The sequence below is a fragment of the Sus scrofa genome, chromosome 9 (genome assembly GCF_054392235.1).
Source record: "Sus scrofa isolate SSC_HxYL_T2T_F1_AM1 chromosome 9, Sscrofa_HxYL_maternal_Yorkshire_Landrace_v2.0, whole genome shotgun sequence".
Classification (NCBI taxonomy): Eukaryota; Metazoa; Chordata; class Mammalia; order Artiodactyla; family Suidae; genus Sus; species Sus scrofa.
The window spans coordinates 118875929-118901830 of NC_139391.1; the positions used below are offsets into that span (position 1 = coordinate 118875929).

Genomic DNA, 25902 nt, shown 5'->3' on the forward strand with positions numbered 1-25902 from the left:
AGTCTTCCCACGAGGACCATAAGGGTAACCCACCCTGTCCCTCCAAGAGGACCCCCCTTTTTGATGAGCACATCCTCATGACAATCCCCTATCACTTGAGATATCCTTGGTCTATGTCCCATGCAACTAAGAGAACCTAACAGAGAAGTTTCAGTGCCCCTATTGTAAAATTAGTAATAATATTGGTAGTCACATATTTTTCTGTTGTTCCTAGAGCTTACACATTCTTGTTTAATTGTTATTTTGTGAGTGGAAAACCGTATTCATTATATGTGTGAAATTTGGGGCCAAGTAGGCTATGCTTTGAACCTCAGCTTTATCATATATTATGGCACAAGTAACAGCTGCCTTCCACTGTGATTTCATTATAGTTAATAGCAAGAAATGCAGGCTCTATTACCGCCAAACTGCTTTATTACCAGGGCTTCTCCTTACCTACCTGAAGTGTAAACTTCACATTTGGACATCAGGATTCAGAAACACATTTGAGATAAATGTGTAACATCATAAAGGATGGCTAGCATAGAAGGGAGGCATTTTTCCAGGTTCATGTTGCCATTAGTCACTTCCAATGGATCTGACAACAGCAGACTTCCCCAGGGTTCCTGCAAAAGAGCTCAGACTTTGTTCTCCAAAGTCCTTGGGCCCAAACAGCAACACACAAACCAAACTAAGAAATAAGTACAGCCACTGCATCCTTTCTGAAATTTACATCCAATAAATGCTTCTGATATATTCAAACACAATACAGAAATTTGTTTATATCAGACTTTAGTAATCACATGACTAAAGGAAACAGATGGGAGCACAATGCTATTGCAGGTTCTGAGTTAATTGAAGTAATCGTTGGGTTCCCACTAGGAACACAACACTGCCAAGCCCTGGGATAGGAGGCAAGGAAAAAAAAAAGGGGCTCCTGCTTTCAAAATATAATATAATTGGGTTTGTGAGGAAAAGGCTTACATTCATGGTATTAAATGAGGGGCAGCATACACATACTTAGGTTCATATTCATTCCTCGACTAAAAGTATATATATTGAAACATGGATTTTAAAAGGCCAAGCATTCCCTGGTGGCCTAGCAGTTAAAGGATTTGCTGTGGCACAGGTTTGATCCCTGGGCCGGAAACTTCTGCAGGCCATGGGTGTGGCCAAAAAATTTAAAAATAATAAATTAAAAATAAAAGGCAAGAAACAGATAAAATTAGGGACTTTTGCAAATACTTCTTCAATCCTCACAACTGCCCTAGGAGAGAGTGTTACTTCTCATTTGCAGGTAGGAGAGCCAAGGCTCACTGAAGCTAAATTGCTTGTCCAAGATCACTCAGCTCAAAGTGAGAGTCATGAGATCAATCAAGACTTTTCATTTCAAAGCCAAACACCTGCCACCTCAGCAGAAGTGCTGTGAGTCATCAGGAAGGAGCGGGATCAGTGATGGTGCTGGGAAAGGGTGCACGTGAATTAGTTTTTTAAATGTAGTCATTAAGTAGCAGGTCAAGCTGGCATACTCTCCAGCCTCTAAGCTGGTGCTTCCTTTTTGCCCTTCCCCTGCACTGCACTCAAGACCCATCCCTCCCTGTGACTTCTTTGGGGATTTCTCATCAAGGTCATTTCTGCAGGGAAAATCTGTGTCAGCTGCTACCTTCTAAGGCCTCGACCCATTAACCCATTAACTCAGGCTCCTGAGAGAGATTGGCTGCGGAGGGATTAAAAAAAAAGTAGGGAAGGCCATTGGCTGTGGTGGTGGTGGTGGTTTTGGCCTTTTCCTACTCTGAGGAGGTGGAGTAACTGATAGGTGGTTACAGAGTCTGTAATAAGGGCATTTCTTTCAAGACCATGAGCTGAGGTGTAGAAGGAATTATATCCTGTGCTGATCTGGGATCAAAATGTGAGTCAGTTGGGCTTCCTCCTAAGAACAAAACTTTCTAGCCAGAAGATCAGGCTGGTGGGCTCAGGCCGCTGCAATTTGTGTTCTGAGAATGGCTGTGTCACCAGAGAATGTGACCAGGTGTCCAGAAACCAGGCTGGTCTCTTATTTCTTTGCAAGTGGCTTAGCACGGAATGGGAGGGTGGCTTGGCTTTGTAGTGGAGTCTTTGAATCTGGGCAGACCTAGGTTCAGATTCTAGCTCTGTGCCTCCTGAAGCTATCTAGTTGCTCTACTGCTCAGTTTCCACATAGGTTCAGTGGGTATCATAATAATTACCTTGCAAAATTACTATTGTTAGTAGATAAGATACCTAGGACACCCCAGAGTGTCTGACACTAAATAGGTCCCACTCCTGCTATTTCTCTCCTCAATATCAAGCCTCCAGTGTCTCTGCCAGGTGCTTATCTGCCAGGTGCTTATCTGAACAAGTAGCCTTGTTAACTCCAGCTTTGTCCATGAACCTTTCCTGTTCTTTGGAAAATAAGTGCTCCAGGAAGAGCACTCTTTGCATGTGTCAGGCATGCCAAACAGCCCTTGTGGGAAGGGCTCCAGAGAACTGGTGCTCGTTAGAGGGGAAGCAGCTTGGGACAGGGCCTCGCTGTGCAACTTGGGGAGAGACAATTCACCTCTCTGGGTCTCCATTTCCTCAGCTGTTCCCTGGGGGGAACCAAAGCTGCCCTTGATTTCCATCTCGCAAGATTGAGGTAGTAATACCTCTTCTACCCAATGGCAGGGAGGCTCTTGCTCTCCCCCTCACAGCAGGTATTTGAGAAAATATATGCCTTGTGAAACAGTGGGACTGGGGGAATGGGGTGTGGGGGTGGCAGCTGGAGACAGCTGTGTGGAGAACCCACTAAGAACATAGCAGTGAAAGTCCTCTGCAAACCCCCCAATGCTGGACCCAGGAAGAGCAGGCTTGATCACTGAAGCAGGTGCTTTTGTTTTAGATTCACAGGTGCAGTGAATCTCAATCCTCTGACTGCAAGACTATGGCTGAGAAAGGCTGCATGGGCAACAATATTAACCTTCTCTACAGAGATCTGGTCTCGGAGGTGAACAGGCGCAGAATCACCATGACCATGAGGTACTCCCAACCTCTTGGGGCGGGGCGGCGGGGGGAGGTTGGGATGGCACATACATGCTGATGCCCACCAAGCACCTGAAACTCCCCCAGATGCTGGTTTATGTAAATGTATTCAGTGTATTCATCCGTTTCAGGGAGGCAGGTTTTACGGATGAGAAAATGCTTTGTCGTCCACTGTCATATGGTCCTTCAACAGGCAATGATAAGGGTGCTGGGACGAACTTCAGATCAGTGTCTCCTAATTGGGAGGTGGGGATCACTTAGATAACCTGATGGAAGTTATGATGTACCCTCCCAGTATAGAAATGCATGACACTGCAAAGTTGGAGGATAGCATGGACTCCCCGAAACTTGTCCTCATTCCCAACTAGACTATAGGTTCCCCGCAGGCAAGGATGGTTTCTCTCCTTCACCACCATGGGCCTGGTGCCCACGACTATGCTAGCGTGCCCTGAGAAAGGGGAGATCTCAACAGCTTGTCTGGCCCAAAGAAGAGGGTTTGCCCTTGCTGCATGCCGGAGTTCTCAAATGAGTCCACTGCCTGACACCTTCCCCTGGCTGCAGGGTCAGTGGATAAAATACAGGATGCCTAATTAAATTTGAATTTTCAATGAACAACTAAAAGGTTTTTTTGGCCCAAGTATGTCTGTGTGATATTTGTGATAAACTTACAATTTAAAAAAAAGTCATTTTTCTGAAATTCAAATATAATTGGGCATCCTGTAGTTTCATTTGCTAAATCTGGCAAGCCTACGATGGCCACTGTGGGGTGTCCCCTCTCTGGTCTGAGATCCCCAGATCCAAGCGGGTACCTAAGACATCCCATATATAAAGATGAACAAGGAAAATATTAGGTCTCAAATTTATATGAAAACTGAACTCTGTTGATGATCAGCTAGATGCTGCCTCTTCCTGTGTGTCAAGAGGTCATGAATAGATTCTGACTTTCTCAACGTAAGGACAGAAGCTATAAAACTGGAGGAAGTCGGGGGGCTGCTTCACTCACAGCAAATGCCAACATTTTGCAGTTTGTCTTTGTGTGTTGAGGGGACTTAACTTTGTGGGTTAAATTATAGAATCTAGTCTTAATGAATGTAACCCTCAATGGAGATAAGTGGCTAACAAATGTCTGCAAAGAAACCTGAGTTGAAATAATCTAATGATGCAAATATGAATATTCAATTGGCAGAGTTGATACTTTTGTTTTGAGTTCTGTGGGTAGAGTATGAACTTAAAAATAGTGATTTTATTAAACCTGATAATTTGGCCAAAGAAAGAAACTATTGATTTGAAATAGGGACTTCTATCTAGAATCATTCACTATGCCTCTTGACCTTAGAGTTTATGGGATGTAAGATATTATTGATTTTTAAAAAATTATGTACAATTCTTTAGTTAATACAGGTAGGGAGACATTAAACCTTTACTGATGGGGCTATGTGGCAAACTTGACATGTCCAGTTAGACGGTGAGAGTGGGCATTGTCTCCAGTGGGCTGTGGTCTCTGTGCTCTAACATCCACTGAAGAAGGAAGAGGGTGTAGCTCATCTGGTTGGGGATCCAGCATTGTCACTGCTGTGGCTCAGGTTGCTGCTGTGCTGTGAGTTCAATCCCTGGTCTAGGAACTTCCACATGCCGTGGATGCAGCCAAAAAAGAAGGAAGAATTCTGATGATTCTGGGGGGTCTCCTAGCTTCTTCCTCTGTTACCTCCTCCCCATTCCCTCACATGCCTTCAGCAACATTAGGGATCAGCTCTGACTGGGAGATGTGACAGTGAACTTGAGGTCCGGATATCTGAGTTTGGATTCCAGTTCTGTCTTATACTGGTGACATGATCTGGGTAAATCACCTTCTATCTCAGCTTCTTCAGCTGAAAAACTTAATTGTGAGCTGTGATTGAGAATCTGAACATAGTTTTTAGTTAATTCCCAAGGCCCTGGAATGTTGTAGGTATTCAGGGAATAGTTAAATCTGAGCCTTTAATCACTTACCAGGTGAGTTGTATTCTTTTGAAGGCAGGGTTTGCCCAGCTCTGAGTAGAGTAGGAAAGCCAGATGATTCTAGGAGAAGGGGGAGAGGACCAGGTAGGCTGGGGGGCGGGGCGGGAAGGAGGTGAGAGAGGAGCGGGGACTAGGCAGAAAGGAGAGCTGAAATGACCATAGACTATCTGGAGTGCAGATAAAACCCTGAGGGAGAGCCTACCCTAGGCTGAATGTACAGAGAGCTGGCTGGTAGGGGTGGACCACAGCTACACTGGCTCCATGGGACCAGTAGAGAGGGTTAAGTTCTCTCCGAGAAGAGCAGACACACAGTTAAAATGTAAATAGCATACATCTCATTTTTGCCAGGTGATAGCCCTGAAAACATGGGTAGGTGAGTCAGGATGTCCTCTAAAATGTAAAGTGTTCTCTTTCGGTGCCAGGATCTGGGGGTTTGTTTTTTCTTCTTTTTAAAAGCCCCTCCTTGGAGTTCCTGTTGTGGTGCAGTGGTTAACGAATCCAACGAGGAACCATGAGGTTGCAGGTTCGATCCCTGGCCTCGCTCAGTGGGTTAAGGATCTGGCATTGCCGTGAGCTGTGGTGTAGGTTGCAGATGCAGCTCGAATCCCACGTTGCTGTGGCTCTGGTGTAGGCCAACGGCTACAGCTCCGACTAGACCCCTAGCCTGGGAACCTCCATATGCTGCGGGAGCGGCCCAAGAAATGGCAAAAAGACAAAAAATAAAATATAAAAATAAAATAAAATAAAAATAAAAGCCCCTCCTTATTTAAATGACATTCAGTGTGCCTCTCCTCCCAGAGAAGAGAAATTTACCAAGAAAAGTGATGAAGCGGGGGCAATACTCTCAGATGTGGATGCAGAGCAAGCCCCTCCTCCTAGCACAGCCGGTCCCGAAGTACCCCCAGCCCCACCTCCCTCTCCAGCTGAGGACGCCAAAGACTCCTCAGCTTCTAAAGCATCAGTCCTTTTGAAGTAAACCTTGACAGAATAACTCCAGAAAACAGTTTCCGTGAAGTCCTTGGTGTTGTCTTTGAAGAAGACTGTCTTGGAATAGCTTTGTTCTTTCCTAGTTTTCTTCTCCTGCAACCACTGTTGAGCACTGTGCTTACTCATGCACTTACAGTAATCCTTGGTTTCTCAAGCCACACCTCTGATTAATGTCTATATTTGGTCTTTAATTTATGTCACTCTGCAGAATACGTATGGTAGTCAGTTGTATTTGAATTAAAAAAAAAATGATCAAGCCTCAGTGTTTGTTACTAAATCTGGATGAGTGAAAAGTCCAGGCTTCTGTGAATTTAAAGACTTGAGCTGCAGAGAATGCTGAGGTGTTTGGGTTTTCAAAACTCGACCTTGGGGGAGTTCTCTTGTGGCAAATTGGAATAAGGATCCAGAGTTGTCACAGCAGCAGGTTAAGGATCTGGTGTTGTCACTGCTGTGTGTGGGTTCGATTCCTGGCCTGGGAACTTATATGTGCCATGGGCATGGCCAAAGAAAAAGAGGGAAAAAAACTTCAGAAGGAGGGGAAGGGGTTTGAAGGACCATCACTTTATTGCTAGTTGTTTCTGAGCAAGTCCCAGGATGTTATTCCTGTTCATTTGTTTGTTCAAAAAAAAAAAAAAAATCCAGGGAGTTCCCACCATGGCACAGTGAGTTGGGAGTCTAACTGCAGCAGCTCCAGTGGCTCTAGAGGCACGGGATCGATCTCCAGCTTGGCATAGTGGGTTGAAGGATCCAGTGTTGCTGCAGCTATAGCTCGGTTTCAGTCCCTGGCCCAGGAATTTCCTTGTGCTGTGGATATGACCATAAAATTGAAGAAAAAGATTATAACACTTAGTTGTATATTTGAATAAAAAAAACTTAGATGCCCACAGGGTTGAACTGATTGTCTTAAATAAAAGTATTCAGTACCTACTGTGTGAGTTGGGCACTGGTCCAGGGACATATTATTGAGCAAAACGCCCCTGCCCCACAGAATTTACATTCCCGTAGAGGAAGACTGACAGTGAGTAAGTATGTCTACAACACATAACAATAAATGTCTGACAACATGGAACAATAAATTATGTTAGGAGATGATAAATGTAGTGGAAAAGACATTTTACAATAACGCAGGGTAAGAGAGATTAGAAGTGGCAGAGGAAGCATCAGGTCAGTTGCGGTTTTAATTTATTTTTATTTTTGTTTTTTTATCTTTTTAGAGCTGCACCTGCGGCATATGGAGGTTCTCAGGCTGGGGGTCGAATCAGCTGCAGCTGCTGGCCTACGCATCAGCCACAGCAATGCTAGATTTGAGCTGCATCTGTGGCCTACATCACAGCTCTTAGCAATGCCGAATCCTTAACCCACCGAGTGAGGCCAGGGATGGAACCTGAGTCCTCATGGATACTAATAGGGTTTGTTACTGCTGTGCCACCACGGGAGCTCCCCACTTGCGATTTTAAGTGGGGTGGTCTGGATAGGCCTCATTAGAAAGGTAATGTTTGAGTAAAATCTTGAGGACAGTGATAGAATTAGGCGTGAGGACATCAGGGATAGAGGAAAGAGCCAGTGAAAAGGCTATAAGACAGAAAAAGATGTGCCTGGTGTATTCAGGGGAGGGCAAGGCTTGGCTGCCGTAGAGTGAACCAGAGCCCAGTAGCAGAAGATGAAGCCACAAGTGGTGTGGGAAGGAGGTAGAGCCCATGGGGCTTTGTAAAGACTTTGAATGAGCTGGGAAGGCATGATCTAGCTGCTGTGTAGAGAACAGGCTCCATGAGGTGGGGGAAGAGAATCACTTCAGAGGCTACTGGAATAACCCAGGAGAAAGGCAATGATGATTTGGACAGGTAGCAGTTGGGGTGGTGAAAAATATGGTCAGATTCTATATATACGTATGTGTTTGAAGCTAGAACCCACAAAAGTTTCTGATAAGTTATGAGAGAGAAGAGTAAAGGATGACCCTGTGGTGTTTAAGCCTGAGCAGCTGGAGTTCCCTTCAAAGATGAGCAGATTGGATGTGTCTGGGCATGGGTGGGTAGGGAAACAGAAATTCCATTTTTGCTGGCTCGATATGGCCTCATAGACATTTAAAAAGAGATATCAGAGTTCCTGTGGTGGCTCAGCAGTTAACGAACCCATGAGGACGTGGGTTCGATCCCTGGCCTCGCTCAGTGGGTTAAGGATCTGGCATTGCTGTGAGCTGTGGTGTAGGTCACAGATGCAGCTCAGATCTGGCATTGCTGTGGCTGTGGTGTAGGCCGGTGGCTACAGCTCTGATTAGACCCCTAGCCTGGGATTCTCCATATGCTGCAGGTGCAGCCCTAAAAGACAAAAAAATAAAAAATAAAAATAAATAAATAAGAAGAGATATCAATTTGGCAAATGACTATGTGAATCTGGAGTTCAGGGGCAGTCTGGCCTAGAGATACAGATTTGAGGAGGACCTCAGCATAGAGAGAGCGCTTAAAGCCATGATGCTAGTTGAGATCACCAGAAGAATGAGTAGATAAACCCTAACGTGAGCCCAGGGCTATGCCAGTCTTAAGAGGTTTGGGCTGTGTGATAGTCAACTTTTGTGTCAACTTGACTGGACCAAAGGGTGCCCAGATTAAATATTATTTCTTGGTTTGTCTTTGAGGGTGTTTCTGGATGAGATTGAATCTGAACTGGTGGACCCAGGGTCGACTCTCCTCCTGAGAGTGGGCATCTGTTTAGGGACTGAAAGGAACAAAAATGTGAAGGGAGGAGGGATTCACCCCTTTTGCTCCCTGCTGCCCTGTTTGAGGTGCGACATTGGTTTTCTGCCCCTCCCTTGGGACGGATACCTTTGACTCCTTTCATTCTTAGACTTTCCTGGGTCTCCAGGTGGCAGATGGCAAGTTGTGGGACTTCTCCACAATTGCATGAGCCATTTCTTCATAATCTCTTTTTTACATCTACGCCTGTCATTATACCTATATACCTCCTATTGGTTCTATTTCTCTGGAGAACCCTGTCTAATATAGGCTAACAGGAGGAACCAGCAAAACAAAACAAAACAAAACCCAACAGAGGAGCAATCCATGGTGGGGGAGGAGTCTAATGTTCTGTAAGCTAAAAGCTACCTGCGGTAATAGTTTCCTTCTTCCCTTTTTCCTCTTTCCTTCACCTTCTTCCCTCCTGAAGCCAGAAGCACTAACTGATGGGAAAAAAAAAGGAAAAGTGGGCAGGGCTATGTGGGCAGGGTTTGCTTCACCTGTGTGTGCTGCAACCACTCCTCTCATCATCTTCCACTCTTCATTCAACACCTGGCAGCCAAAGGTGCTTAGAAGGGTAGATGTGGAGTTCCTGTCATAGCGCAGTGGTTAACGAATCCGACTAGGAACCATGAGGTTGCAGGTTCGGTCCCTGCCCTTGCTCAGTGGGTTAAGGATCCAGCGTTGCCATGAGCTGTGGTGTAGGTCGCAGACGCGGCTCGGATCCCACGTTGCTGTGGCCCTGGCGTAGGCTGGCAGCTGAAGCTCCGATTAGACCCCTAGCCTGGGAACCTCCATATGCTGCGGGAGTGGCCCAAGAAATGTCAAAAAGACAAAAAAAAAAAAAAGAAGGGTGGATAAGTTCATGCACTGCCTTCTGAGTTGTCTAGTCTTAAGAATTTGCAACAAGTAGAGTAGAGAGGAAATACCTGGTTACAATGAGATGAATTTTTTTCAACACAGCCTCCAATTCATATGTTAAAATAATAACCCCCCAGTTCCTCAGAATGTGACTGTCTTTGAAGACAGACTTTTAAAGAGGTAATTAAATTTAGGTAAAGAAGTAATTTTTAGGTAATTACATTTAGGTAAAAAGATAAATTCCTTAGTTTTGCTCACCCAAGGTTAGGGCTTACAAAATTCATAGCCATGACAGCAGATAAGAACCAAAATAAAGCTAGTGTGAATGAGGATAAGTTGAAGAAAAGATGAAAAGATTGTTCAAGAAGAACTGAAAACACCAGGAGATGGGAGTGGGGAGGTGTGTGTGCCTGGTGTCATCGTGGGCAGCACCTCAAAACCAGGTGCAAGCCTCTTAGTTACACACACACACACACACACACACACACATCCTAACTTCAGTATCCTTTAATCACAGCTCCCAACCCAAGGGAATGATCTGATCGTTGGAATCTGTACTCTTCTTTTCAGCAAAGTAAACCACAAAGTTCAAAGAGAACGTTATGTAAGATTATTTTATTTTACGAGGCAAAGGTTCTGTCATAGCCAACTGGATTCCACCTGAAGCATTAAAAGCCAACCATAGTAAACACACGTATGTTCAGCTCTGGCGCCAGAGGCCCTTCTCTTCCTTCAGAAGTGCTGCTGTTATTGTAGCTCACAGCAACCCGGCAACATGTGAGTGCAGGGGCTGGCCCTGGGTTCCACATGGGGCAAACCTGTTTTTCCCAAGTTCTTTTCTAAACCTATCCTCTTTAGCCAGTGAGGGCCAGTATTGTGGTTTTCAGGAAGAAACTATTACTCATTATGCGTTTGCCTCAAATCACCAAAAAACTCAAACTATCTTGGTTACATATCCCTTTAAAAGCTGACAGAAGAAAAGCATCTGTTATGATGGGAAACCCCAGCTTGCTCTTCCCACCCAGTGGGACGTGGTGACCATGCACATTCTCCAGGGTGAGTGCAAGCTTGAAAAGAGAAAAGCTCTGTGGGTGTTGCTGGCTGGCTCTCCCCTCAGGAGCCCGGACCATCATCCCCTTCTGCCTTTTTTGACAGCGCTTGGTGGCTTTTCACATCCGGGAGAGCCTGATGTCATAGGTGACCATGTTGAAGTTGTCCCAGGCGAAGAGCTTCTTCTCCAGGGGGTTGTAGTCTATCATGCTGCTGTACTCGTAGCGGTTCTTGAACGGGATGGTCAGGGCCTTGCTGCTGCCCGTGCTTGTGTCGTAGGCGAAGTTGATGGTAGCCTCAGGTGATGAATAGCTGCTGACGGTGTACAAGGTGCCACAGATGATGAAGGCGTTGGCGACGGACTGCTTACGGATGTTGGTCTCCCAGGTTCGCTCAAGCTCCAGATTCTCTGGGTTCAGTTTGGAGAGGACAATGGCGCCTTTGGCGGCCTCCGTGCTGTAGATGACCCAGAGACCTGTCTCATCCACTGCCAGGTCGATGTCAGTGTAGCCACCCCAGGAGTAGGGGAACTGTCCATGGTAGCCGGCTCCAGGGATTTCCTTCTCAGCCTTCAGGGTCTCGGTGCTCAGCTCATACCTGATCACCGTTCTGGAACTGGCACCCTGGAAGTAGAGGCTGCCCTGGTACACCACGGCACCTGTGCTTTCCAGCCGCCTGGGCAGCACGTGCACCTTGGAAGGGTAGCCCTGCGCAAACTGGCTGATGCGGTCGTACTCAAAAACCTGGCGGATGTCCGTGCCCACTGTGTCGATCCTCCATGTGGTCTCCTGGGTATAGGGGTAGGTGGCCTTGGGGTCTCTCATCCACACGCCGTACTTGCCAGTGATTGTCTCGGCTGTTCTCAGAGTGACAGGCTCTCCTACCCAAACGAGTTCTCCACATCCTGGTGAATTAAAACAAAAACGGTGTGTCTACCATCTTTCCATGATGTGGAAGCATGGCAGAGCTAGAAGAAGTGAGAACCCCTGAAGCAGACCCTTGGGGTTTAAACCCAAGCTTTGCCACTGGCTGACTGTGTGACTTTCAATAAGTTGCCTGGCTTTCTAAGACTCAATTTTCTCCTTTGCAAAAGGGGCTGATCATAGTGGTTTGAGTAGTAGGGCTGTTGTAAGTTTTAAATGTAATTATACATGCTAAGTGATTGTATAAACACCTGCCAAATATTATATGAGCGCTATATGATATGAATTGAGCTATAACTGATCCTTTAACACCACAGGTTTGAACAGTATGGGGCCACTATATATGTGGATTTTTTTTTGTTCAATAAATTTTACTTCTATTTGGTATCAGTTATAAAGGTGGAAGATTCACAGAGGGCTTCACATTCTATTTGTAATATTTGACTTAAGGTGGGCAAAATCTCCTGGTGTTAATTATATTACTCTGTGATTTTCCTTTTTTTTCTTTTGCTTTTTAGGGCCACACCCGTAGCACATGGAAGTTCCCAGACTATGGGTTGAATCAAAGCTGAAGCTGCTGGCCTATGCCAAGCCACAGCAATGCAGGATCTGAGCCACTTCTGTGACCTGCACTTCAGCTCAGGGCAACACTGGATCCTTAACCCACTGAGCAAGGCCAGGGATTGAACCCATGTCATCATGGATACTAGTTGTGTTCGTTTCCACTGAGCCGTGACAGAAACTCCTCCTCTATGATTTTCCTGTCTGATTTATTATTTTTAAAAAATTAGACAATAATCAAGTCATAACAATCTCTATAAAACAAAGCTTTCCAAGTCCTTCCCCAAGGGACCATGTATTTCAGCCATCACTTTACTATACTAAAACTTGAATATAATTTTTTAAATGAAGATATGGTTGAGCACTTAGATTTATTTGAATCACAACAGATCTCTATATTTTAATGGGCATTTCAATTTCCTTACAGAAAGCAGAAACTCTTTGCTACCCATATCTCAGGGAATCATATTTGGAATATTTCAAAACTCCCCATCCTCATGCTTCCCCTTCTATACTAGCAATAATTGTCAATAACATGGATAGTCACTATTGCTGAAAACCAGAGTCTTTGTCTTAAAGTCAAGCTTTCAGGGAACACTTTGCAGAGGGGCAATTGTACTTTTCCTAGGTACCCAAAGTTCAGAAAAGATACCTTGAGTAACAGAGTGTATTGGGATGGCTCATGCTGTCCATCTGGCCCCAAGATAAAGACATGAAGGGTCTACTGAAAATGTCATTTTTTGCATTTTCAGGTGTAATCAATTCTTTGTGTTGACCAGGTAGATGAAACAGACACATCTGTCATTTTCCCCCAGTGCAGCCTAGTCCCCATCCCAAGTGTAGGTGATGCAATATAGAGCTTAGGTAGGGAGAGGCCACCTTCCTGCCAGTGTGCCCTGGAAAGGGAGCAGAAAACAGTTCTGTTCTTCCTCTTCCCTGCCTCTGCTTCCCGGGAGGTTACCTGTCCACCCCTATCTCCCTGATAGTGGGCTGACCAACTCCAAATACAGAATTAGACACAGATAAAGACCAGGTGGGTACAGAAGAGGAGAAATTTAACTCCATACCACTGCCTCCTTCTTCACTGCCGGAATGACCAGACACACTCTCCTTCAAGATTCGAGCAGCAGGAACCTCAGTTAACTCTGACTTCAGTTCTTGAAAGTCCAAGTTCTCCACATTCCATTTAGAAACTATATTAAAAGCAAGAGGCAAAATTGTATTGTGAGGAAAAAGGTCTAACAATAGACTAGGTTGAAGATGGGATTTTTTTTTTTGTCTTTTTGCCTTTTCTAGGGCTGCTCCCTCAGCATATGGAGGTTCCCAGACTAGGGTCCTAATCAGAGCTGCGACCTACACCACAGCTCATGGCAATGCCGGATCCTTAACACACTGAGCAAGGCCAGGGATCGAACCCGAAACCTCATGGTTCCTAGTCAGATTCGTTAAACACCGAGCCACGACAGGAACTCCTGAAGATAGGATTTAAATAGGCTTCCAAAGATATGATGATGTTTGAGATTTGGTTTAAGATAATAAGTGGGGTGAGATTGTGGGGAGGGACCATGAAACAAGATTGGGCTAAGTTTACAACTGTCAGAGCTGGGTGATGGATATGTTGGGATTTGTGTTATTCTCTCTACTTTCATGAATGTTTGAAAAATTCCATAGTACAAAGCTCATAAATAATAAATTGCATAGCAATGTCCCTCGCACAGAGTATTCAACATAAAGTAAATTAAAATAATTCCCACTAGAAGGTCTGATACATGAGTAGGTGGTGTTAAGAAGGGATATTGGAAAGATCCTTAGCTTCTTCTAGGATGCCTGAAATAATTCAACAATTGACAGTCCCCTGCATGACTTAAGCTTCTGTTTTCTTGTCATAATGCAAATGGTCTTGTAAGGAGGAAGATATTAAGCTTTACATGCTTTTCTGATATATTCGGTCAGATCCTTTTCCAAGATCAGTTTGGGACAAGGAAGAGAGTGTGCAGGATTCCTACTGGAATTTCGAGGAGAGTTTGAGGCATGGAGAAGGCAAGAGCTGTGGATGACACTGGCTAGACATTAAGTCATCACAGTGGGTCACACACTGCTACATTGATTTGAGATCGTGCGGAAGTTCTGAAACACTGAAAATAGCTTCTTCGTGAACAGAGGTGATTAACAGGTATTTATAGCTCTTTCCACATTTCAGAGAAGTTTTATATAAATTATTTATGTGCTCTGGTACCTTCACAAGTTTTAGAGAAATAGAATAAGGCTTTGGGACTATAATCTGCACCTAATTTAATTATTGCACCACCACTTACTAAGTGACCCCTATGAGCTGGGTACCCTGCTAGGCTCTTGCTATTATTACCTCTATTTCACATAACAGTCCTGAGAAGGAACATTATTATCTTCATTTTGCTGAAGAGGAAACTGAGGCTCAGAGAGGCTAAGTAGCTTGCCCAAGGTCACGAGTGGTGGGACTAGGACTTGACCCACATCTGCCAAGGTCATGGCAGTTGTGACCCTTTCTTTTATTTTTCATTTATTTATTTTATGGTTGCTTTTTAGGGCCACATCCATGCCATATGGGAGGTTCTCAGGCTGGGGGTTAAGTCTGAGCTGTAGCTGCTGGCCTGTGCCACAGCTGCAGCAACTCAGAATCCAAGCCATGTCTGCGACCTATACCATAGCTCACAGCAACGCAGGATCCTTAACCCACCGAGCAAGGCCCGGGATCGAACCTGCATCCTAATGGATGCTAGTCAGATTCGTTAACCGCTAAGCCACTCTGGGAACTCCAGTTGTGCACCTTTCCATCCTCTGGTAGGTATGCGTGTTAGCTTAAAAGGGATTCTCTAGGTGCTGAATGCACCCTTCCCTAGATGCTCTCTGAAAAATAAGGCATTTTTCCTTTAAAAGGAGCACAATGTTAAGCTGAGTAGAGGGCGCTAGAGAGGCACTGTGAGGGAGCTGGTCTCTCCACAATGTTATGCAGGGGCTGGCAGCCTGACTGTGAGGACGTCTGGTGGCACCCCCTCAGGCAGAGTCCAGGACACGGTTCCTCTGTGACCTCACAGGCTTGGCCTGGCCATAACCTTTCCACAGCCCTCTCAACGCAGAACCCAGAGTCTCTGCATGAGGACCCCCGTGCTTTGCCGGCCTCCCCGTGCTGGCTCAGCAGGGCTCCTGCAGCCTGTCCCAGACTCCCCTGGCTCCTTGCCTGCACTTAGGAGGTGGCCTTTCCAATTCCAGCCTGGGCTAACCAGCCAGAATCTCTGCTCTCTGATGGGATGAACCCCACCTTTCTCAATGAGGTTGGAACCCATTCCAAGTTTGTCCTTCCTCTGGTACCCTCCCTCAGCCCTGGTGTGCCATGTGGAGTTTACTTTATCTCATCATTACTCTTTAATCAGTTAATCCTTTCTATCAAACATCCCTGACTCCGCTTGTTGTGTGGTTTCTGTTTCCTGCTTGAACACAGACTGCTACCACAAGCTCTGCGAGAGGCTCAAAGATACTGCTCAGCACTCTGGGGTGACCCACCCCTGGAGCCTACTCAGATTCCAGTGGGGGCTCTCACACACCCACACAGCTCCCAGGTGGAGCACCAGAGAGCTGCTCTTCCTCCCCGAAGAAGCGGTACAACAAGTGCCTGGCTGGTGTCTAGTTCCTTTCCTGGTCCCACTAAGGCCCTCAGAACTCTGATCAAGAGGCCTTTCTCTCCCCTTTCACCCCCAAAACTCTTACATTGCTCTTTGTAGGAACCACACCTCATGTGCTTTCTTTGGAATAAACAAGAACCACAATAAAACATAATGTCAGGGAATGGCTTCCAGAACGACCGTGAGGCCAGTTCTCAGTTGGCAGGTGGGATGGTTGGATTACAAGCCTGTTGGCTGCTGCTTGGCTGTGTTAGCCAGGAACACTTGGCAATGGCCGAAACTCCCAGAGTAGAGGCATCTGGCATGAGAACCGAAGCCTGTGGGAGAGGATGCAGGGCCCAAAGGCAGGGAATCCATTGTGTAAAGAGGCCTGGACTGGGCCAGAAGTTGTAGCTTCCTCTCTGAGCCTTAGCAGTCTTAGATCATGGAGTTCCCTGGTGGCCTAGTGGTTAAGGAGCCAGCATTGTCACTGCTATGGCACAGGTTTGATTGCTGGCCTGAGATCTTTGGTGTTCCTTGGGTGTGGCCAAAAAAAAAAAAAAAAAAAAAAGAACTCTTAGCTCAAACTATAAATGAAACAGTCTCAATAAAAAAAATATCAAAACTAAAATTTCTCTGGAATGTTTCAAAATCACTCAAATTTCATTCTGAATGTGGGAGAAAAACAAAAAGAGGTTATGAAAAGATTAAGGACTATATTGTATCAGACAGCTGAACATTTTTAGGACTTTTGTTTGTTTCTATTAAAATTCAATCCTTCTGTGGTTGAAAAGTCCATGTCTGTTATAAAATTCAGGAAATATTTTCTTCATGCTTCATCCTATCTCCCTTAATTCTTATTGATAGACACATGCTAGAGAGTTAAACTTAGAAACCTGAATTCATTAACTCAGTTGCATTCCATACACACACACACACACACACACACTCACACACACATATGGTACATAAACTTACATACCATATATATTTATATACTTATATATATGCAAATTATATTGTAATATTTTTGTAGTGGAGTTATTTTCTACCACTGCCCCAAAAGTTAGGTCAATATTATGTAAATGAGGAGGATGAAGGAAAAAGAAGGGTACCAACATAATCACAAGTTGTCACGAATTCTCTAGGAAAGTGAAGATTATCTAGCAGATTACTTTCCTGGGTGTCGCTCCAATGCATACACTTTCCAGAATCAGTGTGCGCTATAGAAACAAAAGCACATGTTGATGTTTTGATTGTCAAGTGGCAATTGTTTTGTTGCTGTTTTGCTTTGCTTTTTAGGGCAGCACCTGTGGCATACGGGGGTTCCCAGGCGAGGGGTCTAATCAGAGCTACAGCTGCTGGCCTATGCCTCAGCCACAGCAATGCAGGGTCCGAGCCACCTGTGACCTACACCACAGCTCAAAGCAAGCGAGGCCAGGGATCGAACCCACTAAGCGAGGCCAGGGATCGAACTCACAACCTCATGGTTCCTAGTCAGATTTGTTTCCTCTGAGCCACAATGGGAACTCTGTCCAATGGCATTTTTAAAGAATAGTGTGACGTGAGCAAAAGAAGTCTTTTGTAATTATCTTTGTAATTATGGGTGGTCGCTCTGTGCCAGCCACCATGCTGGATGCCTCCACATGGGGGAATTATTCTCCCCATCTGATAGGTGAGGAAGTGAAATCTGCAATGCTCATGCTAAGCCGCTGCTGTGCCCCTCCTGCGTATCTTGCCTACCTTTCTCCAGCCATTGCTGTGTCTACCTGCCTCCCACAGTTGGCACTTATCAGAACCTGCCTCAGCTGCCCTGCCCCAGCTTCTCTGACTCTGTGCCCATATCTGTGTGTCACAGGAGTGTGATACACATCAGGGGATGACCTGTGGCCAATAAAGTCTCAAATCTGGAGATAAATGCTGCCTTCCTCTGCTGGACGTGACACAGCTTCTCAGAAGTCGTGGTGGGGTAGAACCTTTGCCCCGTGGGGACAGCCACCACTCCTGGTTGGTTCTCCTTCCTTCCCTGCAGCACTCTCTTTACCCCTGATTCTCCTCCTCAGGATTGTGGCCCATATAAACACTGCACATGAGCCCTCATCCCAGGCTTTGTTTTCTGGAAGGACCAGTTCAAAGCAGAGGAGAACTAAGGGGAGGGGAGGGCTTCTCTTGTGACGCTATAACCAACACTGGATTATTTTCAGTATTCTGTATTTTCCTCTTTGGGCTTGTTTAAAAGATGTCCAGACATTTCACTACAAAACTGTTACTACAAAATTATATATATATGTGTGTGTGTGCGTGAGTGTGTAGCTATATATATACATATATATCCCTGATCTCAATTCCATATCTATGTATACATGTACACACACACACATATATATATCCCTGATCTCATATATATATATGTGTGTGTGTATATATATATCTGTACACATATATGTATATATCCCTGATCTCAGTTCAGGGATTGAACATGGGCTGTAGTGGTCAAAGGGCCGTATCCTAACCACCAGACCATCAGGGAACTCCCTATATGTGTATATTATTTCAACTCATACACACATATGCACAAACAAGTGATTTCCATGATTCTAAGGAGACTTTTTTCCATGTAATAATCACACGATAAAGAAAGTGGTGGTGACAGTTTTATAAGTGGAGTAAGAAAACATCCACCTTCTCAGGACTCTCCCCTGCTTCCTTGGCCTCACTAAGCCCTCACTCCCCTTACGCCCACCCTCCCTGCATAGAGCACACCTACACCTAAATCCCAGCCACCCCAAACACCCCTCCACCATCACATCCAGGACACTGAGGCACATCTTTTGTTCCAAGCAGTTCTTTCCCTGATGTTCAAATGTAACTCTTCTATCTTGCATCTTTAGATTCTATAAGCTAGAGGTCAATTCAGGGTCCTGAAGAGCCACTGAACTCCGAGGAAGGGCCTGAGTTCTATTGCCGACTCTGCCGCTAGGGGGCTGGGAGACAGCAGGCTGCTGAGTGACTCTCTGGGCCTCAGTTTCCACATCTGTACAAATGAGCTAGAGGCATCAGATTCTCTCTGGGCCCCCTTTCCAGCTCTGCATTCTTGTGCTAATGTAATTTCCTGCTCAAAAAACCCACAGCTAGAAAAGAGCTTCCAAGTCTGGAGTTCACTATAATGGGCTGCTGCCTTTAGTTCAAAAGTAGAGCAGCTGGAAAGGACAAAAAGAAATATAAAATCAGAGAACGCATCAAATAAATTCCCAAAGACTTGTTAAATGACCACAAAACTATAAAAAAATTGCCTCTATTTTCAAACACACACACACACACACACACACACACTCATAGGTTTTGTTCTTTCAGGTTACAGTGTGAAATACATAATGGCTCTTAACATTTCTATTAATAACGATTCATTTGTGCTCAAAGACCAAGTTCAACAAGTCTCAGCTCCACCCCTGATCAGCTGTTCAACCTGGGGTCCCTCAGCATTTCAGACCTTATTTTCCTTCATTCTAAAATTTAGAATTGGCTCTCTTTCAACTCTATCACTATAGGATTCTTTATACCTTAGAGTTATTTCATTTGAACCCCATAAAAATTATTACTCACAGTAGGGGGATTTTTTTTTTGGTCGTGCCCTCAGCGTGTAAAAATTCCTCAGCCAAGAATCGAACTCTAGCCATAGCAGCGACCTGAGCTGCTACACTGGCAATGCTGGATCCTTAACCCACTGCTCTGTAAGGGAACTCCCACAGCAGGAATTTTCATTGCCATGTTACAGAGGAGGAAACAAAGGTACAGAGGCTAAAAAATTTGCCAGAGGTCACATCAGGAATTCACTCAGGTTTTTCGGTCTCAGACCTGTGCAGATCTTGCCTTTTATGCAGAAATCCTATTTAGAAAATAGTTTCCCTCATTTTATTTTGAAGATTTTCAAACCTTTAGAAAAGCTGAAAGAAAAGTACAATAACCCCACATGTGCTGTTCACTTAGATTCACCAATTGTTAATATTTTGTCACATTTGCATTCTTTTTCTTTCTCTCTTTATTTATTTAGTCTCTGCTGAACCATCTGAAGTAAACTGTAGCCATTCTGACACCTCACCCCTAAGTACTTGAGTATGTATCTCCTTAGAACATGGATATTCTTCATAACTACTATAGCATATTTCATCCAAGAAACTGAACATTAATTCAATAACACAATCTGACAAGTAGCGTATATTCAATTTTCTTCAAGGATCCCTTGTAGCTTTGTCCCCCTGGATGCAGGAGCCACTCCAGGGTCATGTACTGCATTTGGCCACCACATCTCTTCGGTCCCCATTAATCTAAAACAAGCCCCCCCCCCGACTCCTTTTCTTTCTTTCTTTCTTGATTTTGACATCCAGACTAATTGTCAATTAACTGGATTTACTTTCTTGTTTCTTTATGATTGGAAAACTTATTTAACAGCAAATATTGGGGAGCACAATGTCACAAAAAGTGACACAAATACTGTCTTCCTAAGTACTGAAAGAGTCCCCCTTCCCCCAGTGTGCACTCACGGACTCACCTTCTGGCTGGAGCCAAGATAAACACAACATCTCAGGTAGCAAAAGCTGCTTCAAAGTGACTTAAAAGCAGAGGTTCTCAGACTGGAACAAGAGCAGGAAATCTTCCAAAACAACATATTGAGGGCACCCACAAAGGGTTGCTGTCTCTTTATTTTGCCAAGGAAGGACATTAAAAAAGGGACCTTACCGCTTATCATCATTTCATAAATCTATTGTCGTTTCGTAAATAGAGGTCATTTTAACAACAAAGAATCAATCTCTGAACAGAGATTCACAAAAGGATAGTTTTCTAAAAAGGGTAGTTGGCAACTTGCTGCTGATCACACAGGCACCTCACCTTGTCCTTACATATTCCCATTGCACCATGGATTGTGAAAACTGTCAAGGGTAGGCACAAGAACCCAGAACTACTAACCTCAGCAGAACTCTCAGGAGCTAAACGACCAGCAATATGTGAAAGTGATTGCTTTGCCCTCTTTAATCTACACTGTGCTAGATGGGTGGTCTCTGGGAGAAAGGGGGAGGGCAAGAAGGACAGGCCTGGGTCACCTGTAACAGGTGCATGAACGTGTCACCTTCACCCCACATTCTTACCTTCCCTGGAGCCCAACGGCACATCCTGAGACATGCTGTGAGCCTGGGGACACTGGACCTTCAGCTTTGCTAACTCCTGGCTGCTGCTCTCCAACCTCCTGGCCAGATCCTCATTCTCTGTCTCCAGTTGCCTCTTCTCCTCCTCCAGAGCTGACTTGTCACGGGTGAGGTTGTTGTAAGTTGTCTCCAGCTCCCTGTTTTGAGTTTCCAGCTGTTCTCGCTCTCTCCTCAGGGTACCCAGCTCCTTCTCCAGCCCCTCCTGGGCCTCCCAGGGCCCGGTAGCCTGGCCCAAGATCAGCCGGTGAAGGAGAGCCTCCAGGGAGCTGAGCCGGGCTTTGGTGGACTCCAGGGCTGCACGCTGTTCGCTGCTGTCTCTCTGCAGGTCCTGGAGGGCTGACATGGTCTGGCCCTGCTCGGGGCAGCTGGACTCATTGGGGCTGGCCACCTTGAAGGTGTACTGGCATTGGCCACTCCGGTCATTGGCCTTCCACAGCTGGGCTGTCCTGGCCCCTGCACTCCACACCAGACAGGCCAGCAGCAGCAGCTGGACAGCTGGCATCTTGGGCCTGCAGCGGCAGCAATGTGCACAGAAGCCCTCAGTTCAGAGGCTGGGTGAGGCTGCCTCTGGAACTCTCCTCTGCGCTGTGAGGTGTCTGGATGGGTGGCCCTGCTGGTTCCTGCCCCAGCTCCACAGAAGTTTATATACATGGGGGGAGCCAGCCCTGCATGGGGGGAGAATGAGGTGGCCACATGAGGCCGGGTGGGGCTGTGCATAAGGGGGTGTTTCTATGCTGCCAGCAAGATACTTAGAAAATGAACTTACAGAGGTTATGTTTCGAATTTCTTTTAAAAAAAGACTGTCCCACTTTATGCACCCCACATCCCCATAATAGTCCTTTTGTCTCTACCTTATTTTCATACATACACTCAACACATGCCTACCTCATCCTGCATGTCTGCTTGTGTGCTGATTTCAACAAGGAATTTATTTCTAGTTTATATTTCCATGTTCTCTACAAACTTTATTGAGAACCTGCTTTATGTCAGGCATTGTTCTAGAAAACAGGGGCACAGATATGCCTAAGAAACAGTCCCTCTGCCCTGTAGCAGAGACAGAGACAAATAAGAGCCAGTTAGAATATAAGGGCAGCATGCCACCAGGCTTCAGGGAATACTTATCCTATAAAAGTATTTGGAAGCCAAATTCTTCCCCTCACTTTTAAACAAGTGTGGGCATATCTTTGGGAGGACGTTTGGATTCCAGTCTTGCATCAATGCTAGCCTCTAGACTAGTTCTCATTCTGTGTGTGTGTGTACAAATGCCATCAACCTCACTGATGAAATCTGTGGAACCCTTCTCAGGAAGATGTTTTTAAATGTATCAAATATATAGGATTGCAAGGAGAACACATGATATTGAAATACCACTATCAATTTTTTAAATTTTAAATATACGCATCCTTTTAATTTAATTTATATTAAAAATAAGGTCTAGCTGGCGTGTCTAATTTCAAAGTAGCTTCAAGTGGCAATCCTATTGCATGCTATCTGCAAAAACTGCAATTAAATGTAAAACGTCTGTGGCCTCTATTGGTGGCGACAAAGTTGCAGGTAGTGCTAAAACACTTTGGATTTATGACTAGATCATGATGGAATCAAATTTTTTTTTGCTTTTACTGTGGCACCAGTGGCATATTGAAGTTCCCAGGCTGGGGGCTGAATTGGAGCCGTAGCTGCAGGCCTATGCCAAAGCCATGCCAGATTGGAACCACATCTGTGACCTATGCTGCAGCTTGTGGCAATGCTGGATCCTTAATTCCCTTAGCGAGGTCAAGGATCAAACCCTCATCCTCATGGATACTAGTCAGGTTCTTAAACTGCTGAGCCACATGGGGGATTCCTAAAATGTTAAACCCAAATTTTAGTTTGAAGGTGGTAAAAATAAAGGTGTAACATTTTTTTCATATCCAAATTCATGGGCTATATGGACCCAGGTTAATAATCCCTACTTTGTATTAACAAACCTAAAGAGAAAAACAAAAAAACTAAAGAAGTGGAAAAAAAAAAAAAAAACACTGCCAAACATGCCAAGAGAAGGACCATCTAATTCAGAATGTGTACTGCAGCCTCATTAGTAACTTTTAAAATAATATTTGCATTTGAGCAATTTGTGTTGTCTGATACCCATAACATCTTCAATATTTGTGAAGTGAATATTTCAGATGTCCCCTGGCCAGCTCACTGTGAGACTGGGAAATACATTTTGCTCTGAAGAGTCTATTCTTATTTGATTGATTCTAAAGTTAGATGTGCACTTGAGATACTTACAGATGGGTGTCTGTTTACTGCTGACTGAAGGGTAATGGTCTCAGTCCCTGAATCAGATAATAAACATTACCAGAATGAATTTTTTTTTTTTAAAAAACAACATCAGCAAAAACAGATTTAAATATATTGGTTTTACTCTTAGGAATGTTTTCTTTCTGCTAAAAGGACTAAGATCATTTCTAGGCTGCCAATGCTATGGAAAAGAGGAAAAGAGTTCTGGACAAAGAGAATTTTAAGTAATTGTGCTGCCTTCAATTGGCTCAGGATTACTGTGCTCGTAAAGGAAGAACAGAAGACTAGAGGGCAGGTCTTCTGACTTTCCTTGAAGTGATTTCCGTTCTGAGATATGGCACTGCTTTGGATAATCCAGAAGTACACCGTCTATAATTCCCAGGGGTTTCCAGTCAGTCCCACTGCTCTTTAGGGAATTTTTATCTTTTTCATACATACTTTATCCCATTCTTTTATCTCCCCTAAGCTGCAGGCCAGTCACTGTTGAGCTGCGTGGGTGCCAGGCAGGGGTGAAAGAGTTTAATAACCCTTGGCATTTTTGCTTGTTCCAACCCTGTTTTTGAACACCAGGCAAAAGCAGTCATTCTCAGTGTTCTTTATAGTTCCTGGCAAATGCCATTGTGCTTAGGGAACGAAATGTGGTTGATGGGTGTGTTGACCTTTTCTCAGTTGCTGTGGTTCAGGTTCATTTCTTCCCCTGGAGCCTGATGTGATAAGGACTGACCAAGCACCCATACTGTGCCTTCCTCCACTGACCTGTCACCACCACCCCCACAACACCTCACTGCTCGAGCTCTGCCTGCTGCCCGCTCTCGGCATCTCCCTCTCAGCCTTCATGGAATGCCAGAGCCACAAGGGCACTTACAATGAAACTAAGGCCCAGACAAAGAGAGGAACTTACCCAAGGTCACACAGTCAATGAGTGGCAAAACTAGAAAGAAAACTGATGTCTTGGATTCCAGGGTTTTCCACCTTCTTGCATAAGCCAAGTCCACCCAAGTACCCACTAATTGCCCAGAGTACATGAAAGACTCCAGGCGCTTCCAGGAATCAGCACTCTAGGGAATGAGCTAGCTTCCTATATTCCCATTAAGTAAAGGCCTTTAGTGAAGGAAAACCTATGCATAACCATGAGTTTTCACAGCTGATTTTACAAAAGTGCATCCTTCCATGAAAGAGGATTATTTCCCTAAAAGCGGGAAAAAGGGCTCACTGGAACACACAGGAAACTCTCCAGCCCTGTGAACAGCAATAAACATCTGGTTGGCTTCCTCCTGCCCTTTTCGCCCTTCTGCATTTCACTGCCCTCTCCGCGCCAGCCCCCCTACTCCCCGCAGTCCCCTACTTCTGGAATTCTCCTGGACGTGGAGACATTTTTCCCCCTGAGGAAACACTGTCCACTCCAGATTGGTTGTTAGGCTTTGTGTTCCAGCTCCATTTCCTTTCTGGAGCCTGGAGCCAGGGAGTGTCCAATTCAGATGCTCCCAGCAGCCTGGAAAGTTGGAAAACTCTCAAGGGGTGTGTGCGGCCAACCGCAGAGCTGGGGTTGTGGCGGGAGCCTCAAGGAAGGCGCTGGCCTGGGGCATCCCATTCAAGATGGGGGCGGCAGGGGGCGCTAGGGAGCAGCGTTCTTAAGAAGCATCCTGACATTTCTATTCAAGGTTGTGTTTATTCCCGTTCTTTTACGCTGAGATTTAAGCTAGTTGGCTACCGATTTTCTTCTGCAGTTCTTCCAAGTGAGACTGGAACCTTCATGAGGGTAGGGCTGAGACTATTTCACTCATCATTTGTGTCTTCAGGATCAGGCAGATGTAAGTGTTCAATACATTTTCAGTGGATGCCTGGATGCAGACATGATTCAAAAATTGAAAATAAAAGAGCCCTCAGGAATGAGAGAAAAGCCTCCGGTTGTGCTGTTTTCTGGGTGTCTTCTCAGGACCCACTGGGCACCACATTGGTGTCTGTGAGCAGGGCTCTCCCAGCTGAGAGGAAACCTTTGCTGGGGGCACTTTTCTCCCCAGAAAGCACTCACATAGTCTCAAATGGGACTATTTCATGTATACCTTCATTTTGCTACAGATACGGAGGCTTCCTGCAAAACAGGGTGAATTAAAATGGTAACTGACTAGTAAGGACCAGGCAAGGGACTGATGAGAAGCAGCCATCTTAACCCGGGAGCTCAAGGCTTTTGATGATTCATGGTTGAAATACATCAGTATTAAGCACCTGCTGTGTGCCAAGGACTGTGGCACATACAGGAATGTGTAAGAAGCATACCCTACCATCAAGGATCTCTCAAGCTGTAACACTGGGTAAGGCTAGCAGAGTAAGGTAAATGCTGGAGAAGCCTAGGGGAGGCAGGTGGCCCTTGTGAATGGCAAGGCTTCACAGGGGAGATGAATTTGTAGTGGGTCCTAATGAGATGACATGTTTACAGTGGCACAGGCATTTGAGTTGTGACTTGGTTACAGGTTTGCCTTGGGTTCTTTATGTGTACCTTGTGTCTAATGACAAGGCATGCAGAATCACTTTCAGATTAATCATGTCTCATTCCTTTGTTGCTGCCTCCCACCACTCTTTGACCCAAAGCAGAAAGGAAGAGGAGGTCTTAAGTCAGTGAGCCCTGCACATTCTTTTCCATTCAGCACTTGTCCAA

General features: G+C 45.1%; 2 protein-coding genes across 2 annotated transcripts; one reads left to right on the forward strand and one right to left on the reverse strand.

Annotated features, from left to right (window-relative positions):
- The first annotated feature begins 1798 nt into the window (after positions 1-1798).
- Positions 1799-6042, forward strand: MYOCOS (myocilin opposite strand). The gene is made up of 3 exons (XM_084977626.1): positions 1799-1888; positions 2876-3012; positions 5812-6042. The coding sequence occupies exons 2-3, from the start codon at positions 2918-2920 to the stop codon at positions 5987-5989; spliced, it is 273 nt and encodes a 90-aa protein (XP_084833752.1). The 5' UTR covers positions 1799-1888; positions 2876-2917; the 3' UTR covers positions 5990-6042.
- A 4152-nt stretch (positions 6043-10194) lies between these two features.
- Positions 10195-21568, reverse strand: MYOC (myocilin). The gene is given in 3 exon segments (NM_213986.1): positions 10195-11544; positions 13192-13317; positions 20907-21568. Coding segments are annotated over 3 exon segments (1470 nt in total). The 5' UTR covers positions 21466-21568; the 3' UTR covers positions 10195-10759.
- Between the last annotated feature and the right edge of the window lie 4334 nt (positions 21569-25902).